The 19,280-nt window shown below is 39.7% G+C and overlaps 2 protein-coding genes across 4 annotated transcripts in view; one reads left to right on the plus strand and one right to left on the minus strand.

The window, feature by feature from the left end:
* The window catches only part of LOC132114410 (solute carrier family 23 member 2-like), a 194,158-nt gene that overhangs the window by 24,899 nt on the left and 149,979 nt on the right, over positions 1-19,280 (plus strand). The gene's annotated exons all lie outside the window — the stretch shown is intronic.
* si:ch73-138n13.1 (titin homolog) overlaps positions 1-19,280 on the minus strand; it is a 41,022-nt gene that overhangs the window by 16,411 nt on the left and 5,331 nt on the right. For both annotated transcript variants that reach the window (XM_059522483.1, XM_059522484.1), the window contains exons 3-6: positions 17,594-18,908; positions 16,577-16,655; positions 11,368-14,487; positions 10,985-11,104 (exon numbers count right to left, since the gene is read on the minus strand). In XM_059522483.1, coding sequence (XP_059378466.1) covers positions 10,985-11,104; positions 11,368-14,487; positions 16,577-16,655; positions 17,594-18,900 — 4,626 coding nt within the window. In that variant the 5' untranslated portion in view covers positions 18,901-18,908. The remainder of the gene's footprint in view (positions 1-10,984; positions 11,105-11,367; positions 14,488-16,576; positions 16,656-17,593; positions 18,909-19,280) is intronic.

A 19,280-nucleotide genomic window follows, 5' to 3' on the forward strand; every position in this document is an offset into this window, starting at 1 on the left:
ACGATAGCAGATATTGACGATTAACCCTAGGGTTGTGGGTTCGAGTCTCGGGCTGGCAATATCATGACTTGGTGCCCTTGAGCAAGGCACCTAACCCCCAACTGCTCCCCGGATGCGTTAAATGCAGAGCACGAGTTCTGAGTATGGGTCACCATACTTGGCTGTATGTCACGTCACTTTCACTTTTCAGATGTCTCTGTCAATAATCAAGATGATATTATGCTCATTCTCCTATTCATGTATTAAATTATAATAATATGGTAAATGGACTGCATTTATATAGCGCTTTCAACAATTTCATTGCACTTTAACAAGTAATCTGAACAGCCTATATATGTGCAATATTTTAAAAGAGCCCTCACTGAGTTTAATGCCACAGTTATGTTAGAATGCATCTCATTCTTGTTTCTGTGATGGTGTGTCGGTCTCGTCATGAGGCGCGCGCGGTCTGGAGCGATGTATGACTGATGCATCAGTTCAATTCAACTTTACTATAAATATATCAACTTACCTGTTTTGAATACTTTATATTTAACATGTTCTTTTATGTCCAACATTTGTGTTAAACTAAATCCATGCGCAGATGCGGCAAATTTGTCACAGGACACGCGATATGACAGTTGTGTCCGACTATATATGAACTAGCTGTTTTAAATACAGTATTTTTATTTAACTTTAGTTTATCAGTATGTTTAAAGTATATTTTTTCAATTATTGGTGATTCCATAGGCTGCGCGGTTTAAAACACCAAATAGTTATATGACAAGAACAAAGAGTCTCTCTCTTGCTCCACCCATGAACGATAATATCGTGTATCGTCGATCTCACGGGATGACAATATGACGATTCTAAAAAATTACCATAATCGCCCAACACTAATACACACACACACACACACACACACACACACACACACACACACACACACACACACACACACACACACACACATATATATATAATTGGCAGACCCAATCTTAAAGAAAGCGTTTCAGTCAAAACAATTTGTGGTCAGAATGTGTAGTTTTTTGTCATTTTAATCCCTAATTCAACCAAACTTTGCCTCAAATAATATGCTTAAACTGCTCCTAATGTACACATCTACTTTCAAACTTGCATAATTCTGAGCCTGTAAACCCTGAAGAATTGTTACAAAGTTCAAACTATTCCAGGCAAAGTGTTTATATCCCAGCTCCTTCGTGTGTGATAATATACAGTATGGCTGAAGTTGAATGGAGCATTCTTCCTGTGAAACACCTCATTATGGCTAGTTAATTTAGTTACAATGATTACGTACCTGCTTTGACTGTTTCCTGTGACACTGAAACCAAGGATCAGTGTACAGTACAGTACTTTCTTTTGTTCTATCTTTTTGACACACAAGCACACAAATAGAGTCTGAGTGATGGAGGAAAAGCCCTTGACTGACAGCAGAGTGAATGAGTATTATGAGACATGACATGACTGAAATTCTTCTATCAGGGGGTATATAATCTAGTTGAAAACCTGCCCACCAGCATTGCTTGATTTACTCCACCTCATGGTGTTAGACAAAGAGCAGCTTCTTGCTTTTGAGAGTGTTGTTGAACATGCAGGACTACACCCCTTTCATCTGGCTTATACGGTACATATCTAAACATACCTAACAGGCACTGAATATGAGGCATAACTCAAACATCACAATGCTTTGCAAATGTACATGATCTTTTGGTTTTAGAGAGAACATGCTGAGAACATGCATGTAAATCTCCAAGAAGTTTATGCAAACTATTCTGGCAAGTGTAGTGCCAGGTTTCGGTCTGCATGAAACAGTACCCATGCAGACCATGTCTACATTTTGTGTCAATCGCGCTGACCTAGCTTTCCCAAAATGCCCTTCTGGGCTCACTGTGCATATCAAAGCTTCTCTTATACCTCTGCAAAGGTCAAGCCACCAAACACAAACACATACAGAGTAGGAGATGGAGAAGTACCAGGTACAAAAGAAAGAAAATGTATACAACATACAGGAACATGGATGTGAAAGTTATCCAGATTGAACAACATAGGAAGTCTCTAAATTCAGCTCCTATAAAACTCCTGTAAGCCTAATGTATCCTACCCAATTCCTGGAGGCACACCAGCAGTCAGATGTCTCCCTTATCTGACCCTTCCATTTTAGGTCTTGCCCTGTACACGTATGCCTACTACTAAATAGTAGGTGATAAAGAGTATGTTCATTGAAAATTGACATTATTCATGAAACAATACTACTTCAACTGAAATTTTGAAGTCTGCATCCAATAAACACTTTACTATCCCATTAAGCCAAGGGAAAGGAGTTGAATGACAGTGAAGTGACGCAACAGCATAAGTCATGTTACAATGACAACATGACAGACGTAGCTTGTCTAGATTATCAAAGGGATAGTTACCCCAAAAATGAAAATTCTGTCATCATTTACTCACCGTCATGTCGTTCCAAACCTGTATGAGTTGCTTTCTTATATTGAACATAGCAGGGGGAAAAATACTATGGAAGTCAATGGCAACCACCAACTGTTTGATTACCAGCAATCTTCATAATATCTTCTTTTATGTTCAAGATAAGAAAGCAACTCATACATGTTTGGAATGACATGAGGATGAGAAAATGATGACATCATTTTCTATTTTGTGTGAACTATCCCTTTAAAATACTACTCACATCAGGCCTCATTCATGAAACTTGCGTAAATATACGAGTAAATTCAGAGTAATTTGTGCTTAAAACAGACCTTCCCGAAAAACTCTCCTCTGGATTCACAAACACTTCGTAAACATCAGATTTGATAGTTAAACATGCATGTTAATGAATTTCAAACATTCGTAAATGGGGCGAGCGTGCACGCTAATTCATAATTTCAATAATCCCTGCCCATGAATTCTGTCTAACTTTATATGGGAATCATATCATGAAACATAAATAAGGATTTCAACATGTCCTCTCAAAAGTGAATAAATAAGAAAAAATTCTCAGACGCAGAAATTGAAGTGTTGTTATTGAAAGTGCTTTCAAAATGCAGCATTTTCTCAAGCATACAGTACATAGTGGAGTATCATGTCCTAAAAAGCACATTGCAGATGCTGTTAATACAGTTTCCTCTGTTAATCGACCAGTCATCATTCTCTGCACGGTCTCTCAAAATACATCTATTGTGCAGCACTCTGTCTGCCAAATCTAGCAATAGCGCTATATCAGCCACAGGAAATGTTTGTTGTTACGTCTCACTCTGGCCATTTTATAGAAAACCATTTCTATCTATTTGGTACATACCTAACAAAAGTAATTAATTATGTGATAAAAGTATTACATTTGTAGTATTACAAAGTACTACATTTGATTATATTAGGCCTACTGCTGTTCATAATAATAGTAAAAAGGAAAACACAGTATACTGTGTATTATTACTGTATATTATTTTATCAAAATGCTGCATGATACATAAGTGATTATATAAGGTAAATAGTTTTATAAACATGCAGCGCCATCAATGAGCAAAACGTTTGGAAGATGTACAACCCATTTACACGGGGCTGGGAGCAGGTGTACATTTTTGTGTACCAAACTAACATTTCTAAATCCAAACACTTTCATTAATCACAGGAAATCTGTTGAAGTTTACTTCACTTCAGAACATTCATTCACAGATCTGTGCCACACCACTGTCTGCAGCACCTTCACACACTAGAGAAGCGAGAAGTGTGATATAATGTTCCTCTGTAAATAAATACAATTTAAAATCATTTCTTGCACACTTTAATGCCCTTTGATTGGAACATATATGCTCCCTTCAAACTGGAATCATGGCGGAATATCCTGTGATGTCCACATCGAGGGCATTAACAGTCAAATACAACAAACGTCTGAAGCTAGTTCAGGTATTATTTAATTAGAGTTGGAACTAAACTTTTTTATGGAGGTAGATCCCCAGGAACTGGACTGAGTAGTCACATTCTCAATCAAGTTATTGAAGGACCCCCAACACTGCATATTTTGCATGTCTCATTTGTCTGACATACCCATTTCAGGTCTCGGAGTCATTAATTTAGTTGTGTTTGATTAAAGAGACATGCAAAATGTGCAGTGTTGGGGGGAGGGGACTTCAGTCCTGCAGAGTTTAGTTCTATACCTAATCAGACACACAGCTGCCTGTAATTTTTAAGCAATCCTGAAGACATCTGAGGTCAGATTTTCCAGGTTTGTTTGATAGGGGACAGCCCTCAACTTTGCAGGACGGAGGCCCACCATGACCAGAGTTGCCCATTCCTGTCGTACAGCTCGAGACAACTACAGAAGCAAGCTCAGTATCAGGTTCAGACAATGACAAAAGAAAGGCTATAAGCAGTTTTGTTTAAATAGAAAGTGACCTCCTAGACAGAGATTGTGGACTACATGGTGCCAGGTGGGAAATCAGTATGTGCGCTACTCTGTATTTGTGGTTTAAGTGATGATGATTTTGGGTAATGCAGAGATAGAAATTGCATATCTTTCTCTTACAGATGAGGGAGTGCTTGGTGAAGCCTGCGAGGTGGTTCGTCTGCGCAGGGATACGCGCTGTTGGCTGCGCAGGCTGAATCTCCGGAAGGACTCTCTGCTGCGACTGGCCAGGCTGCGAAGGGAGGCAGCTCTCTTAAAGCCACCTCCGTCCTCTTCACCTCCTCCTGCAGATCTTCTCTCTACACCGCTGGAGACCAAGTTGAGGGCACCTTGAAGGGAACGGCGCACATTCCCCATCCATCCCGACACATGTGAGTGGGCCACTGACAGCTTGTCGCCTAGATACTCCATCTCACAGGATTCTGAGTGAGTAACTTTAATAAAAGTTTGTGTCTTTATGAAGCTCAATGCCAAGATTTTTCAGTGAAGTTCTTTAACTTGAGACACTGTGGAAATCCAATCAAGACTCTCAAATGGAAGCTCTAAGGTCCTTTGAGGGAAGTGGCCTCGATTTAAAAGGGACCCCAGTCCAGTCAGGTCCAGTTGAACCAGCATCTGTGTTTAAACTCCATGGTTGGGTGGCATTTTATGATACAGAGGGCCTTCCTCTTTAGCCCAGTCCAGCAACTTAAGTGCTGTTCTGGTACACCATGTCTCCAGAGCGAGGCCAGGACAGATTGTGCTCGACTCTGCACTGCAGTATCAAACAAAATGCAAAATGCCACCAAGCAGCAGACCGTGATCTAACTTCCAACAATGCTTGACCAAAGTTTGGGAACTAGTTTAAGTAGCATAACTCAATAGCTACATTTTCAACTGCGAGTCACACATATAAAGTCATTCATGTACTTCTAATTTAAGATTATTCAAAAGTGATTATTCAAAATTACATGGACAAAATAACATTAGGCACATAAATGACACACTGTTGATAGAGTCATCGTTCTAAAATGCAGTTTTCTTTGACATCATAGTAAGAGCTAGAATAGAGGACACTGGGTTTTCCCAGAGAACACAGCAGTTCTGCAATGCCTCATTCTCAGTGACAAAGCAACAAAGTTATAGTTATTATGTAACCACAGAGGCACCTGCAATTACGTCCCTAAACAAAAAATAGAGTGGCGTGATGTCATGGAAGCTAATTCAATACGCTTTACTTATTAACCTGAGTAACTCTTTTTAAATTTCAATCAATCAATGCATCAATGAATGAATAGCATGCAAATGTCATTCACATTTCATAGACAAACGTCATGTCTCTTCAAGCTGCGTCACTAGAGATGGTCTGAAATGAGCAGTGCACCGCTCCTACATGAATGTTTGAGAGCTTTTTGAGTGGATCTGTCAGCAGAGTCACATACTCAAACAAATGCTGGTCAACTCATGAATCAGAGCTGTCAAACACACCGACTTTCCCAGTCACGTCTCAAACCTGTCAGGCAGCGTGAACTACTTCAACACAACTGCATTTTCCAAAAAGCATCAAAACTGTCCACCTGTCAATTCGGAAAACATCTGTAACTCTCAATGTAGGGTCAAACGGAAAGCTGGAGACCAGGATGAGTGTTTCCTTATTTCTTTGTTGCTAGAATGCCTAGTACACACAAGTCCAGGGTGAAAGTCTGTTTGTAAGACATGGAAATCATGAGCCAGAAGTATCCAGGTGGTTTCGCGAGCAGTGAAATACAAATGCGGTTTTGAGGTGGTCTTTTCCTCTGGTGCCCTTAAATGTGTCCCTGCAGATACTGGCAGGTCGAACAGAAATGCGTCAGCTTTCCTGCCTCCGTCCCTGGTGCTACAGGACTTGTACTCAAGGAGAAAACAGAGGGAGGAGGAAAACGAGAGCAGAGACAGAGAGGGAGGGGTGAGGGAAGCCCGTGATATGAGCATGAGAGAGAGAGAGAGAGAGAGAGAGAGAGAGAGGAAGATATATGCACTGCAGTGTTCCCTGCTACTGTTCCAGCTTTGAGAGAGAAAGAGAAGGAGAGAGAGAGAGAGAGAGAGAGAGATGGAGAGAGGTGCATTGGTTATGCAATATTGCAATAAATGCAATAAATGGGATTAATAGTACATACTTGTGCATGTTTGTGCTTGTAAGGTGTTCAAAGCATATGGTACAAGGAGTTAGTTTGCTTTGCAAATGTACACAATCTGTCATGCAAACATCACTGATGACCAACCAAACCTTGCTATCCTTTTTTGGCCCGACATTTATTTCCATATCTGCTTAGTGAACTTCAGAATCGGACTTCTGATTTTGAGTCTTTGAAATTATCACAGATCACAAGCAAAAATGAAATTAGAGAATCTTTTTGTACACCTTAATAGATTATGGGATTCATTGATGTATGAACTAAACATAATGAGTTCAAATGGGGGTAAAAAAAAAAAAGACGGAGCCAGTGAAATGCTGAGGTGCAATTTAGCATCCACTAGTGGACTGGGAGAGAATTACACTATGTAAATGAAGAAGAAAATAAATCTCACTGGAGACCAAATCTACATAAAAACATTAATATTAATAATATAACCATATGCCACTGAACTATTACAGCTATCTTAAATCACTGTTTCAGTTTCAGTGGCCTTCAAAAGCCAAAAGGTTTGAAATATTGTGATACAATGAATATGTAATATAAAAATGTCTATTTATATAAATAATTATCCAGTATTAGCTGGCACAGAAGACACAAATCACTAACATTAGATTGAGGAACAGCAAGACAAGTGAGTCTTATAAATGGCAAAAGCCAATCAATGGCAAATGAGTTTTTGTTCCTTTTATAGAGACAGAGCAATAGGAAACTGCTTTCCTTCTTTTATGACAATCGGTACACAACAACAAATCTTATTACAGGGTAAGCAGCATAGAGGCAAAGATTTCATATACAGATAAATATAAACTGTCATGAGGATAATCTGTCTAATGTCCATATATCATTTAAGAGCATACATTAGCCACAGTGCTGAGTGGTAAAATGACGACCATACTTTTATTAATGCATCATCACAAGAAAACATCATGTCAGCCTGGCATTCAAATGAGTCACAGAGGCACTGCTCATGATTCAGTCATTGCCTGAAGGTAAAACCACCTCAAAGAACAGGAATCTCCTGCTTACTGCATTTTCTAAAATACTGTTTGGATCATACAGTATATTTAGTGCTGCTTAAAAAAATATATAACGCACAACACCAGTATAGTTTATGATACAGAGCTTTACTTAATCCACCCTAGTTTTGAAACCCTCACGACTATTAACAGACCTAAAAGCCTATTACCAATCTTGCAATGGAATTCAAAATGCTGTCAAACTAAAATTATTTTACTAATGTAGTGTAACATAAATGTCAAATAAATGTGGTCCCAATTGGAATTGGAATCATTGGTCCCAATCCCAAATGATTTGATCCTATTTTTGGTCATCAGTTGGTCACCTTTTCCAATACCCAGTAACATTTTAAAGGGTTAGCCTTTAACAACAAACAACAGCATATTGGGTTGATTACTGGGTTACATCCTATTACTCTGACTACATCAAGATAACAAAGAGTAATTCTAAAGTCCAAACAGAACAAGTGGTCTAAATTGTTTGATGTTCCTCTTTAAACCACATGTTGCTCATACAGGAAGGGTAACACTGACTTATGCTACTTCCTTTGTCTAAACAATTTACACATTAAAACTGAAAATTACAGCATACACAGGTGGTGGCACAGGCTACAACATATGTGGTTGCTTTGGCTTTTCGTAAAGATCATTTTGTTAGTGTCCAGTTTTATGACTCTGACACAGCAATGGCAAAGTTAACTGTTAAACTAAAATATCTGTTTGCTCAATAAGATGCTCAAATTTGGAAATGAAACAAATCTAATCTTCTTAGTATCTGAACTCCTTTTTTTCACCGAAATCTTCTCCTATAGTCACATTGTTGATGTGCAGATGATATAGAAGGGATCTGTACCTGGTTGCTTGAATAAGTTTATTGTGCACTTTTTAAGATTGGCTTGGCCAGTGGCCATTAACATTAACAGAACTGTTTCATTCAGCTGGTATGCATACCAAAATTATTGACAATTGATAAGACTAATAAAAATGCAACGTAAGCATATGTTTTGGTATAGCCTGACGATGCATACAGCCAGTCAATGAGCAGCGCTACCTGAATAAAATGTGTACTCTATTGTTTTAAATTCCCTAATCCATGATATCTATCTATATTAAATGTTTCTGATACTGCATATGAGTACAAAGCTCATATTAACACAACAAAAGCCGAAAATACTACTGTATTTCTAACAACATCATAAAAGATACAAAAAAACTACAATATACTTGATGAATTGCTTGATTTTTCAAACTATACCTGAGCCCAAAACCCATATCTGATTTATTCAAAGATGCCTGGGGAGGGTGAGCCATCTGTCCAACTCCATCACCTGAATAACTTTCAGGAAATTAAAGGAACAGAGTGAAAACAATGTCTACTTAATTAGCCGGACAACTGGAAGCATCTACCGAGGCCCCACCTTGGTCACATGAAGATAATACTACTGAACAGATTGATACTTCACAAATCAATATGTTATAAAAGACTGAAAGCATCTAGGCTAGGAGAAAAAAAAAGTCCAAAACTCAAACATCTTGGCAGTTGTCTGCATTTCTCTCAGATAGCATGAAGCATTGTGGTTGTATAGTGGTATGTGCAGTTGCATTACCATCTTGACAGAAAAATAATGTAAGCTTACCCATAGCCACCAACAGCAGGAAGGACAGAAGTGATAAGCCATGTTTCTATGAGGCAAATCCTCCTATTTAGCTCAAAAGAATGTCTCACAGTCTTCTGTGAAGTTTCTGTGAATGTTCATTACTTCTCTACCTCTCTCAATGTCTGTGCAAATCCTCTGTGCCTGTGAGCACACAGTGATGTTAAAATGACACTTCCTATGCTGACCAATACTGAGAAAAGATGAGAGCGAGAGAGAGAGCAAGAGAGAGAGAATGCTTCCTCTTGAAGCCCACATGTAGACACCCACACCACAACAAAAAACTCAAACATTAAAATAAGAAACAAACTGCCAGTCCTGGAAAGGCTTCTGTTTCAAATGAAATTAAAGGTTAAGAGGATATTCTCGGCTGGCAGATCAGCCACATTTTTATAACCATAACTAACTGTGAATCATAAAAATCAACACTGTAATAACTTAATTCATACAGCAGATGGCACTATATATGCATTCAGAGGAACTCTGCAAAAAAAAATAAAACAATTAAAAAGAATAAGAAACACTTTCCTCTTTTCTAAAAACACTTCATCATCCAAGAATTTGTGTGAAATTTCAATGAATCTGTAAACCAAAAACAAGAAGGTAATCGATCTTAAGCTCTTCAACAGAATGTTTAAACTGGAGTTAATGTTATCCATACATGTTCATAACTTTCCACACAGTTGTTATGATTGTGATTAAGTCTGTTTTTACTTTGATTTACACAATCTCACTCGCTGCTAGAAGTGTAGCCATGTAGAAAATGCTCTGCCATTACACAGTAACTTTAAGGCACTCCTTTCTGTCATCAGACTGCATTCCTGCACCACCCACTCAAACACACACAAATAAAACAAGCTAGTTAGCCTCCATACCCGACAAACATGCATATAAATATAAACATTCAGCTTTACTGACCCACAGCCTAAATAACTAGTTCAATATGCACTATAACAATTCTATTAAGTCCATCAGATATGGGCAAACATCATTAGCCGAGCACTGCATGCCAGAAAGGGTCATATGACAGCTGTTATTCACATTGTAAGGGAACTCCTCCAACATCTGGTCTCTAAAAGCTGGTGACATAATCAGAAGTCAACAGGCAATCTCTCCATCCTTCATTTTTATACACTTTCCATTAGAACATGGGGAAGAACTCGACTCTTATGTAAGATGTTTGCTGGTCCATGTGCAAAGTAGTGCTGGGGCAATTTCATCTCAGTTCTCTTAAGCCTTTTGACAACATCTGAAATATAGCTCAACACTGTGTGCTACATTACAAGTTTTAGATTAGGAACTGAACAAAAACAACTTCACAATGTTTATGATGGAGGGAGAGAAAGTTTATATAAGTTGTATTTATATAAAGTTTTATAAGTTGAGAAAATAACAAGCTTCATACACCTTGCAAAAGTTTGCACCTTCATTGATAATGTGAGAAGTTTGTGTTATAAAAGGCAGGTGAGTTAAGGAAATTAGAATGAAAACAAAAAGCTGTACACTGTTTATTAATTAGAAGTGCTAATATAAAAATGAATCTCAATAAAAAAAGATAATTATTGCTACTTTGGTTCCTTTCATCTCTTTTTATATCACTGCAATCCCTTAGTCAATATTCAATAGATTACCCAGCCTTAGTGCAAAGTACCTGTAAATATGGTTGCGTGTATGAGCATGTGTATGAGAAAATGAGTAACATACAGAAAGAAAAATACACAAAACAAAGGTTTTAAGTCCGATTATGCTCATTCTTACCGAGCTCTCTCCACTTCTTTCTTTGTGTGCACTCCGACTTCTGCCAGTTCTTACATGGGTAAGTGGGCCATCAGCAGAGCTTTCTGTGGCAGATCTTCGACCCACACTCCTTGAACGTTTCTACACAAACAAAGAAAGGGCCACAATCGAGATAATTTAAATAATTCAAAAGAAACACAATACAACACAACTAGGGACCTGCTGACACAATATTTGATCACTCCAAATAATATTTTTTAATACCAATAGCAAGGTGATTCTGCAATTCAACTGACCAATGTCAATACTATGCTAAACACAACACAACACACACACACACAAAAAGACAATACGGTGGGAATGTGTGTGCGCAAACATCTATGCCAGAATGTGTTCTTCCTCACCTGTTGTATTTTGTCCCTGTGTGAGGCTCGGTTCTCTCTCTGTCCCTGAGATGCCAGCTCCCAGTTTGGACTCCACATAGGATCGGTGACAGAGAAATTTGCAACGTGACTAGTGGGTACAGGAGTCTCTTTCTTAGCTACTGGCGTTATGGGAGAAGAAACCAATGCTCCACTTGACCCTACATTCAAAGGTGCGGAGGTCCAGCGTCTCTCTGGGGTCATTGTAGGGGCTACAGAGGGTCCAAAACCTGGTTGTGCAGTCGGCACAGTTGTTTGAATTGGAACCATGGATGGTGCAAGAGTGGGATGCTGTACAGGAATAGAGATTGGACTCATGGAAGAGGTTGAACTGGGTGTCAAAACGTTACTTAAAGCTCTATCCTCATGACGCAAGAGTTGTTGATCAAGGCCACCAGGTCTGGTGCTAATTGGTCTTCTGGATCCTCCCATGGCTTGTACCCAAACGGGCTCATCTACAGCCAACTCTGCTTCAGTATGTCCCCAAGCATTAGTTTGCCCATGGGGCAAAGCAGAGATGGGCTGCTGAGCCCCAAAGGCCCAATCTGAGGTCTCAATCAATGAGTGGGTTTGTGGCTTAGGTCTTTCTGTAGCAAAGGGCTGTGAATGAGGTTGGGTTTGATGCAGAATTTGAGGTTGCAGAGGTGGCGGGAGTTGAGTTCTCATACGTTCTGCTGGGGAGGGATGGAAGAAAGCCTGGGACTGAGGGTGAAACTGGGACTGAGAAGGAGACTGAAATTGAGATGGTGTTTGGGGTTTGAGAACATTTGGCTGTGTGGCCTGTGGGCGAGCTTGAATCACTGAACCAACACCTCCTGACTCCAAACCTGCAAATCCAGTTAAAGGGAAGGTATCAGGTTGGGTTTGACTCCTGAATGAATCAATGTCTAAGATGGAAGGTTTGTAAAGCTCAGCAGGAAGAAATGAGGGCTGCTTCCATCGAGCTGTGGGGCTATTCTCATGGCTGTCTCGACCACTCCTAAAACCAAAGGACATTGCATCCAGATCAAGAACTTTAGGCCGAAGTGGAGATGTAGGTATAGACTTCTCTTGCTCAGTCTCCATCCGATGTCGTTCTGCTCCTCTCTGCCTTTCAGGGTTCTGTTGTCTCTCTTCTCGCTCTTTTTTTGATCTCTGTTTCACTTGCTCTTGCTGGAGTTGTCTTTCGCGCTGTCTCTGCAACTCAAAATCAAGAAGCTGTCGTCTCTCTAGCTCCTTGATTCTCTCAAGTTCTTCAAGCTCTTTTTTAGCCTCTCTCTCCTCTACTTTCTGCCGCTTCCATTTTTCAATCTCAAGCTCTCTCTGTCTTTCAAGTTCTTTCTGCCTTTCAGTCTCCCTCTGTCTTTCAATTTCCTGTTGTCTCTCCAACTCTTGTTGCCTCTCAAGTTCCCTTTGCCTGTCCAATTCTTTCTGCCTTTCCAACCATCTCTGTCTTTCCCTCTCTTGCTCTTTCTGTTTCTCCAACTCTCGCTGCCTCTCCAAATCTCGCTGTCTTTCTAACTCCTTTAGCCTCTCCATTTCTCTTTGTTTTTCAAGTTCTCTGTGCTTTTGCCTTTCAATTTCCCTTTGTCTCCCGAACTCCAGCATCTCCTTCTGTTTTTCAAGTTCTCTAAACTTAAGCATCTCTTGTTCGAGCATTCTCTCTTTCTCTCGCTCAAACTCTTTTTGTCGTTGCCTCTCAAACTCTCTCTGCTGATCTAGTTCTTTTTCTGCAGCCTTCATTCGCTCATATTCAATTTGTTTCTGTCGCTCTTTTTCTCGTCTCTGTCGTTCAATTTCCCTTTGTCTCTCCAACTCCCTCTGTCTTTCCAACTCTTTTTGTCTTTCTTTCTCTTTCTGTTTCTCAACATCTCTCCTTTTCTCCCTTTCAATTTTTTGTTTCTCTATCTCCAAATCTCTCTGTTTCATCACCTTTTCAAACTCTGCTTTTCTTTGTCTCTCTTTTTCCAACTCCTCCCTGGCTGTTTTTTGCCATTCCCTTTCTTGTAATATGTGATCTGTTCTTAGTCCAGTGTCATTTTTATGCTGTTCCTCTTGCAAATCTCTCTGCATTGCAGCTTCCAATGAAGGATTTCTTCTAAATGAAGCAACTGGATTCTGAGGACCCCACTGCCCTAATCTAACAGTGAAATCATCAAATGGAACCTCCTTCATCCCTCTGTCCTCTCCACCCACCATACCTTGTTTAACTCTCCCTAAGATTGCTTCCTTATCCACTCTTTCACCTTGATGCACAGGCTCTTGAATCTGACCAGTCAGAGCAAAGTAAGTGGCTCTAGGTTTGTTCATTTGTTCTTCGGCTTCTAACATCTTAGGCCGTTTGGGTGCTGCAACTTCCTCTCGTTCCCGTTCTCCATCTCTTTGTGCTTCTAACTGTTTCTTCCTTTCTGCTTCACTATCTTCCTCCTCTTCCTCCAATGCTGCTGCTGCAGCCATGTGCAATTCTGTCTGTCTCTGTATCTCTTCTTCCATCTTTCTCAACATCTCTCTCTGTTGCTCCCTCTGAGATTCAATCTCTCTGTCTGCCTCTGTGGTAGTCAATTTGTGCAATGCCCCAACTCTGAGGTAACGTGGAGTGGCTGCGTCATTTTTTAGCAGGTTACTTATCGCATGAGTAGGTCTGTCCTCTTTACGTGGAGGAGCTGAACGCTGAGAACGCAGTGTGAGAGCTCTGTCCTCAAGCGAAGCGGTTGGCAAAACTTCACTAAAAGCATGGCTCTCTCCAAACACAGCCACAGTGTCAAATACATGGTCTGCACGTACAGGGCTGGAAGGAGAGACCTGTTCTCTATAGGTTGCTTTGACCAAACTACCAGAATCATATTCTTCAAGAGCTTTAATGGTGTTATCTTGAATACGCAAAGAGTGGTTTCGTCTTGGCATGGGTTTAATTGTGCTTTCCTGCTGTGCTCTTGGCTCTTGTGAAATGTTATCCTCCATCATTTGAACATTATGCCTCTCCACCACATTGTCAAACATAGACGCTCGTACTGTTTGCACTCCATCACTATCAAAACTGGTAGGCAAGTCTTGAACACCCAGTAATGATGCTCTCCTCTCCTCCTGTTTGGTGAACTTCCCTTCACTCGTGGAGTAATCAAACTATAAAATAAAATAAAAATACAATTAAGTATATTTTTACATGACTACCCTTGTTTTTAGCCAGGTTTCCGTCCAAAGTTGCGAATTTAACTTATGCGCAAAATTGGAATATCGCACAAAACATTTGCGAACAAGCACCGTTTCCATCCAATGAGTCAAAGAAAACAAAATCACCACTTCCTTATAAACTGGCACTATACATCACTAAGAAAGTAGGAGAAGCTACCGAATATAATAATTTTCCTATATAATAAATTACTTGCACCTCAGAACGAGCAGAAACACAATGAATGTGGTTTTTGCTTTCGGAGGTGGATGCTGATGTTTGTGAATGCAGTCGTTTAACAATTCTGGGAGGCAATTATAGAGCAATTATACAATACTTTGAAGACAGACTTTGCTCGGGCATTTCCAAATTACCATATAACATTTCAGATGCTGTGGAACAAGATCTGTCTGTTGGTTAGTCAGGATTTACCATCCCATAGCGCAAAGTCACATGCCTTTTTTGATGCACTTGGAGGAATTTATTCGCAAAATGCATTTACATCTCCCTTTATTCGCATTAACCCTTTTCGCACAGCTTAAAAACTTTGTCAATTAAAGCATTTTTATTTTAAATTCAGCATTTCCATCACTCGATTCTGATGCGATACTTCAAAATGTGCATAAAACCAGGGTGATGAAAAATCAGCTATTGATTCCTTTCTTTGTCTCAGTTTCTTTCATGAGTATGCAAGAACAGAATTTGGATCGACTTTCAGTGAGACTAGTTTAGCTCTGTCTACAACTGTGATTCTTTAAGAAGCAGCCTTTGCCCCATGTGTAATTATAGCTTTCGCTGACAGGTATGGCATTTAGAGGTAATGTTTTCTTTGCTCATATATGAGCTATCATTACAGTGGGCCTCTGTGTGCATTATGTGTATTACATGACTGATTTAGAGGCAAACTTTGAAAAGGAATAGATTACGTTCGTACTCCAAAGGGCAAATCAGCCACAAAGAAAATCTAATACAGACTTATTTGAATAAACAACAGATTGTCAAATCTTGCAAATTACTTATCCAAGTTATTATTTTACAGAGAAGGGTATAAGAAAATAGCAAAAGGAGGAAGTACTAGATAATGACAGATGAAAAAACTGATATGTGAAGAACTGTACTAAAAAAGCTTTAATAAACAGAGAAAGTACTGCAAAGAGGGGATGCAGACAGAAGCAAACATTAAGGGCACATTAAAAGGGAGAGGAGCTTGACGCGTGTGACTGAGAACAGTGATACGGGATCTGTATGCTCTTTGTCAAAGCTCATAAAGCAGGGTTGGGCATGAACGGTCCATAATCAAAGTGTCCTCTTCTCTCACAAACTGACCTTTCTCACCCCCACTCCCTTCGAAGCGTGCATGTTTCATAATAACTATATGACTAATGCTACAACTCAGGTTACACGTCTTTGGAGTGCCGCACCTTCTGTGACATCAGAAGTGCCTTTTTCAACCTCATTTGTTATTCCTTTATTCTTCTCTCTCTCTCTCTCTCTCTCTCTCTCTCTCTTATTTTTATTTTATTTTTTATTTTTTAAAGAGTGATCAACATTTATTTTGAGGCTGTGACTACAGTAGGGCAGTTACTGTTACAATTGTCATAAAGGCCCCTTTTTCAAAAGGAATTTTCTATTTACTTAACAATATATTGTTTTACTTTATCAAACACATGACTATCATAGAAAAAAATGTCTTGGAGTAAGAACACAAATACAAAGCTACATGTTTTCTGTATTAATGAAAAATGCAGAAAAACAATATCAAATATTCAAACACATATTTCTTCTTTAAAAGCATTAAAGAGGGCCTTCTGCCACAAATGTTACAGGAAACTGAAAACGGGCAATTACTGTAAGTTCAATTAATTTGCGATAGACTTTTATAGGCAATTATAGTTATACTCTGGTGTCATTTGTTTAAAAAAAAAGATATTAAAATGTTAGAATTTCTCATAGAAAACTTCTAAACACAAAGCATACCTTACTGCACTTTGCAAAGAGTATTTTTGGAAGTTTGATTAATAGCAGTGTTTCAAATTCCCATACCTTTTTGCTGAGATCTTCTTCAGTCTGCTGGGGGCTTTTGAGCTCATAGGAACCATGGCTTTCAGGCTCTGCCTCAAATCTGTAAACAAATCAGAATAATTGGAAACAGATACTGTATGTGACCCTGGACCACAAAACCAGTCTTAAGTCGCTGGGGTATATTTGTAGCAATAGCCAAAAAAAAAACATTGTATGGGTCAAAATGATATTTTTTTTCTTTTGTGCCAAAAAACATTAAGCTATTGAGTTAAGATCATGTTCCATGAAGATATTTAGTAAATTTCCTACCGTAAATATATAAAAACGTAATTTCTAATTAGTAATATACATTGTTAAGAACTTACTTTGGACAACATTAAAGGTGGTTTTCTCAGTATTTAGATTGTTTTTCACGCTCAGATTCCAGATTTTCAAATAGTTGTATCTCGGCCAAATATTGTCCGATCCCTAACAAACCATACATCAATGGAAAGCTTATTTATATAATGTATAAATCTCAGTTTCGAGAAATTGACATTTAAGACTGGTTTTGTGGTCCAGGGTCACATATATAATACTATTGCTTTGATTTTCAGAGCAAAGATTTTGAATTATGATAATAATTGGTATTAATTATTACATATTTGTGTACTTTTGAGAGAGGGAAAATGGTATGCGAGACATATTTACAATTTTCAGAATAATCAGTAACAGCACATAAACATAAAGACTCACTTTTTTGCAAAATGTAGATGCTTTACTTTTTGCACTAGCAATAAAATGCTTCATTTTACTTTCTTCTTCGTCAGGAAGCAAAAGAGATGTTGCCCACCACATCTATTTTATTCCCACAGAAATGCTTGAATGTCATTGTTACAACTGAAACTCATTTGTAAAAACACGAAGGCAGTAAAAATACTGCAAAGGTGTGCATATTAAGTATTACAGTTTATGCATATTTGCATACAACATGAAGCTGATAACTGATTAACATAAATACAACTCTAATAATGACTGTTGAAAACCACTGGACCTTACCTTTTAGTGCGTCCAGATACTAGGTTACGTGGCTTACATTGTGGCTTCTGGGGTGGTGACAGCGCAGTAGGCACTTCTTCGGTCAGTTCTTTGATTCGCTGTTTCACCCCCACCGCTCCATCAGTATCAGAGACAGACATCCCCGGTGAGTGAGGCTCAGTCCCTGGAGTATCCACACGTGCCACTGAGGAGGAGGAGGAAGAAGAGTCCAAGAGCAGGCTGATGCGTCTCTTTATACTGCTACTTCCTGTATCCTCAGGTTTAGAGTCTTTCTTTGAGTCCTCATCTTTCGATTCAATCTTTTGAGTCCTTGTCTCAACCACAGGGGGCTTATTTGGCCCTTCTGCCTTTTCAGCACCCTGTTCTTTCTCTTGAGTCTCAGCTATAGCACCCTCTGGCATTTGAGGAGTGTTTTCTTTGCCATTCTCCTTTGCAGGTCGCCGGTTTAGGGACAGCCCAATTGACTCAAACTTTGAGGTAAGGTCAGATGAAAGGGGTCGTCCCTTTGTCCAACGAGGAGCAGGTGTAGGGGACACAACCTGAGACTCGGACTTAGTGGGGTTTTGGAGGAACACAGCTGAAACCGGTCTGGGTCTTGAACCTTTAGATTGGGGGCGAAGAACAGATGGAGAACTCTCAGCCTTGGCACCAGAATCCTCCTTACTGTCCTCATCATTCAGTCCGATCTCTGATAGGAAGCCCATTGATTTAGCACGAGTGATTGAAGGGCTGGGTTGTTTTTTCCGAGGAGCAAAAGGCCATTCAGCACCAGGAGTGGAGGCCTGAACAACGGTTTTGGGGCGAGCTGGTGTGGCTCCAAAGCTTGTTCTTCTCGGCACGTCCCCAGTTTGGGTTGTTCTAAATTTGTTGGAATCAGTAGAGGTGATTGTAGGTGCTGGTTTAAAGGGTTGTGCTACAGGTTTGTTTGTTTGTCCGCTGGGCTTCGGTCCTGTTTTAAAGGCAGTTGGTAGACTGGGTTTACTGGCTGGCTGTGGTTTAGGTGTGCTAGAAAGGACTGGTTTGGAGGAAACTGGTTGACTTGATTCAGGTTTTGGTTTTGGATGTGTTTTTGGAGCAAAAATGGAGCGTAAAGCAGGATTTTTCTCCGCAGTGAAAGGTTTTGGGGTGAGTCTGGGCTTGGGGCCTGGGACAGGTTTGTTAGGCTCTGAGGGAATAATAATTTGCCCCTGGGTACCATCTGAACTTTCCACCAAGCTCTTATTGCTAGAGTCTATGAGAGGGCTAAGGTGCAGACGACTCCCAACCACACATGGGCGCCCAGCATCAACCTCAACCTGGGCAGACATTGCGCCACCTGAAACAAGAAAAAAAAAATTCCAGAGTTTGCAAACAATCACTTAAATTAGTCTTTTTTTTTCTGACAGCGAATTGTACATCATTAGGCTGTCTGTTTATAGAAGGCAGTCCTAAACTGTCAGGTGTTTAACTGTATGTGGTGACAGATCACTTCCTGCACTCCATTTGTTTGTTGCCAAATCTTTTCGCTGCTCATTTGCATAAAGTTAAGCTCGGCTCAAACACCGTTTCACTGCCAACTGTCACTCATGTCACCAGAAATCATGGGCTCTTATTGAAAAGAGCCCATCCAGTTGCCTTATCATAGCTCAACTCAGCTGAACCCTCCTTTAGGTTGGCGGGAAAAGTCTGTAGTCAGTTGAAACCACTG

This window comes from Carassius carassius, chromosome 34, assembly GCF_963082965.1.
Source record: "Carassius carassius chromosome 34, fCarCar2.1, whole genome shotgun sequence".
Lineage (NCBI taxonomy): Eukaryota > Metazoa > Chordata > Actinopteri > Cypriniformes > Cyprinidae > Carassius > Carassius carassius.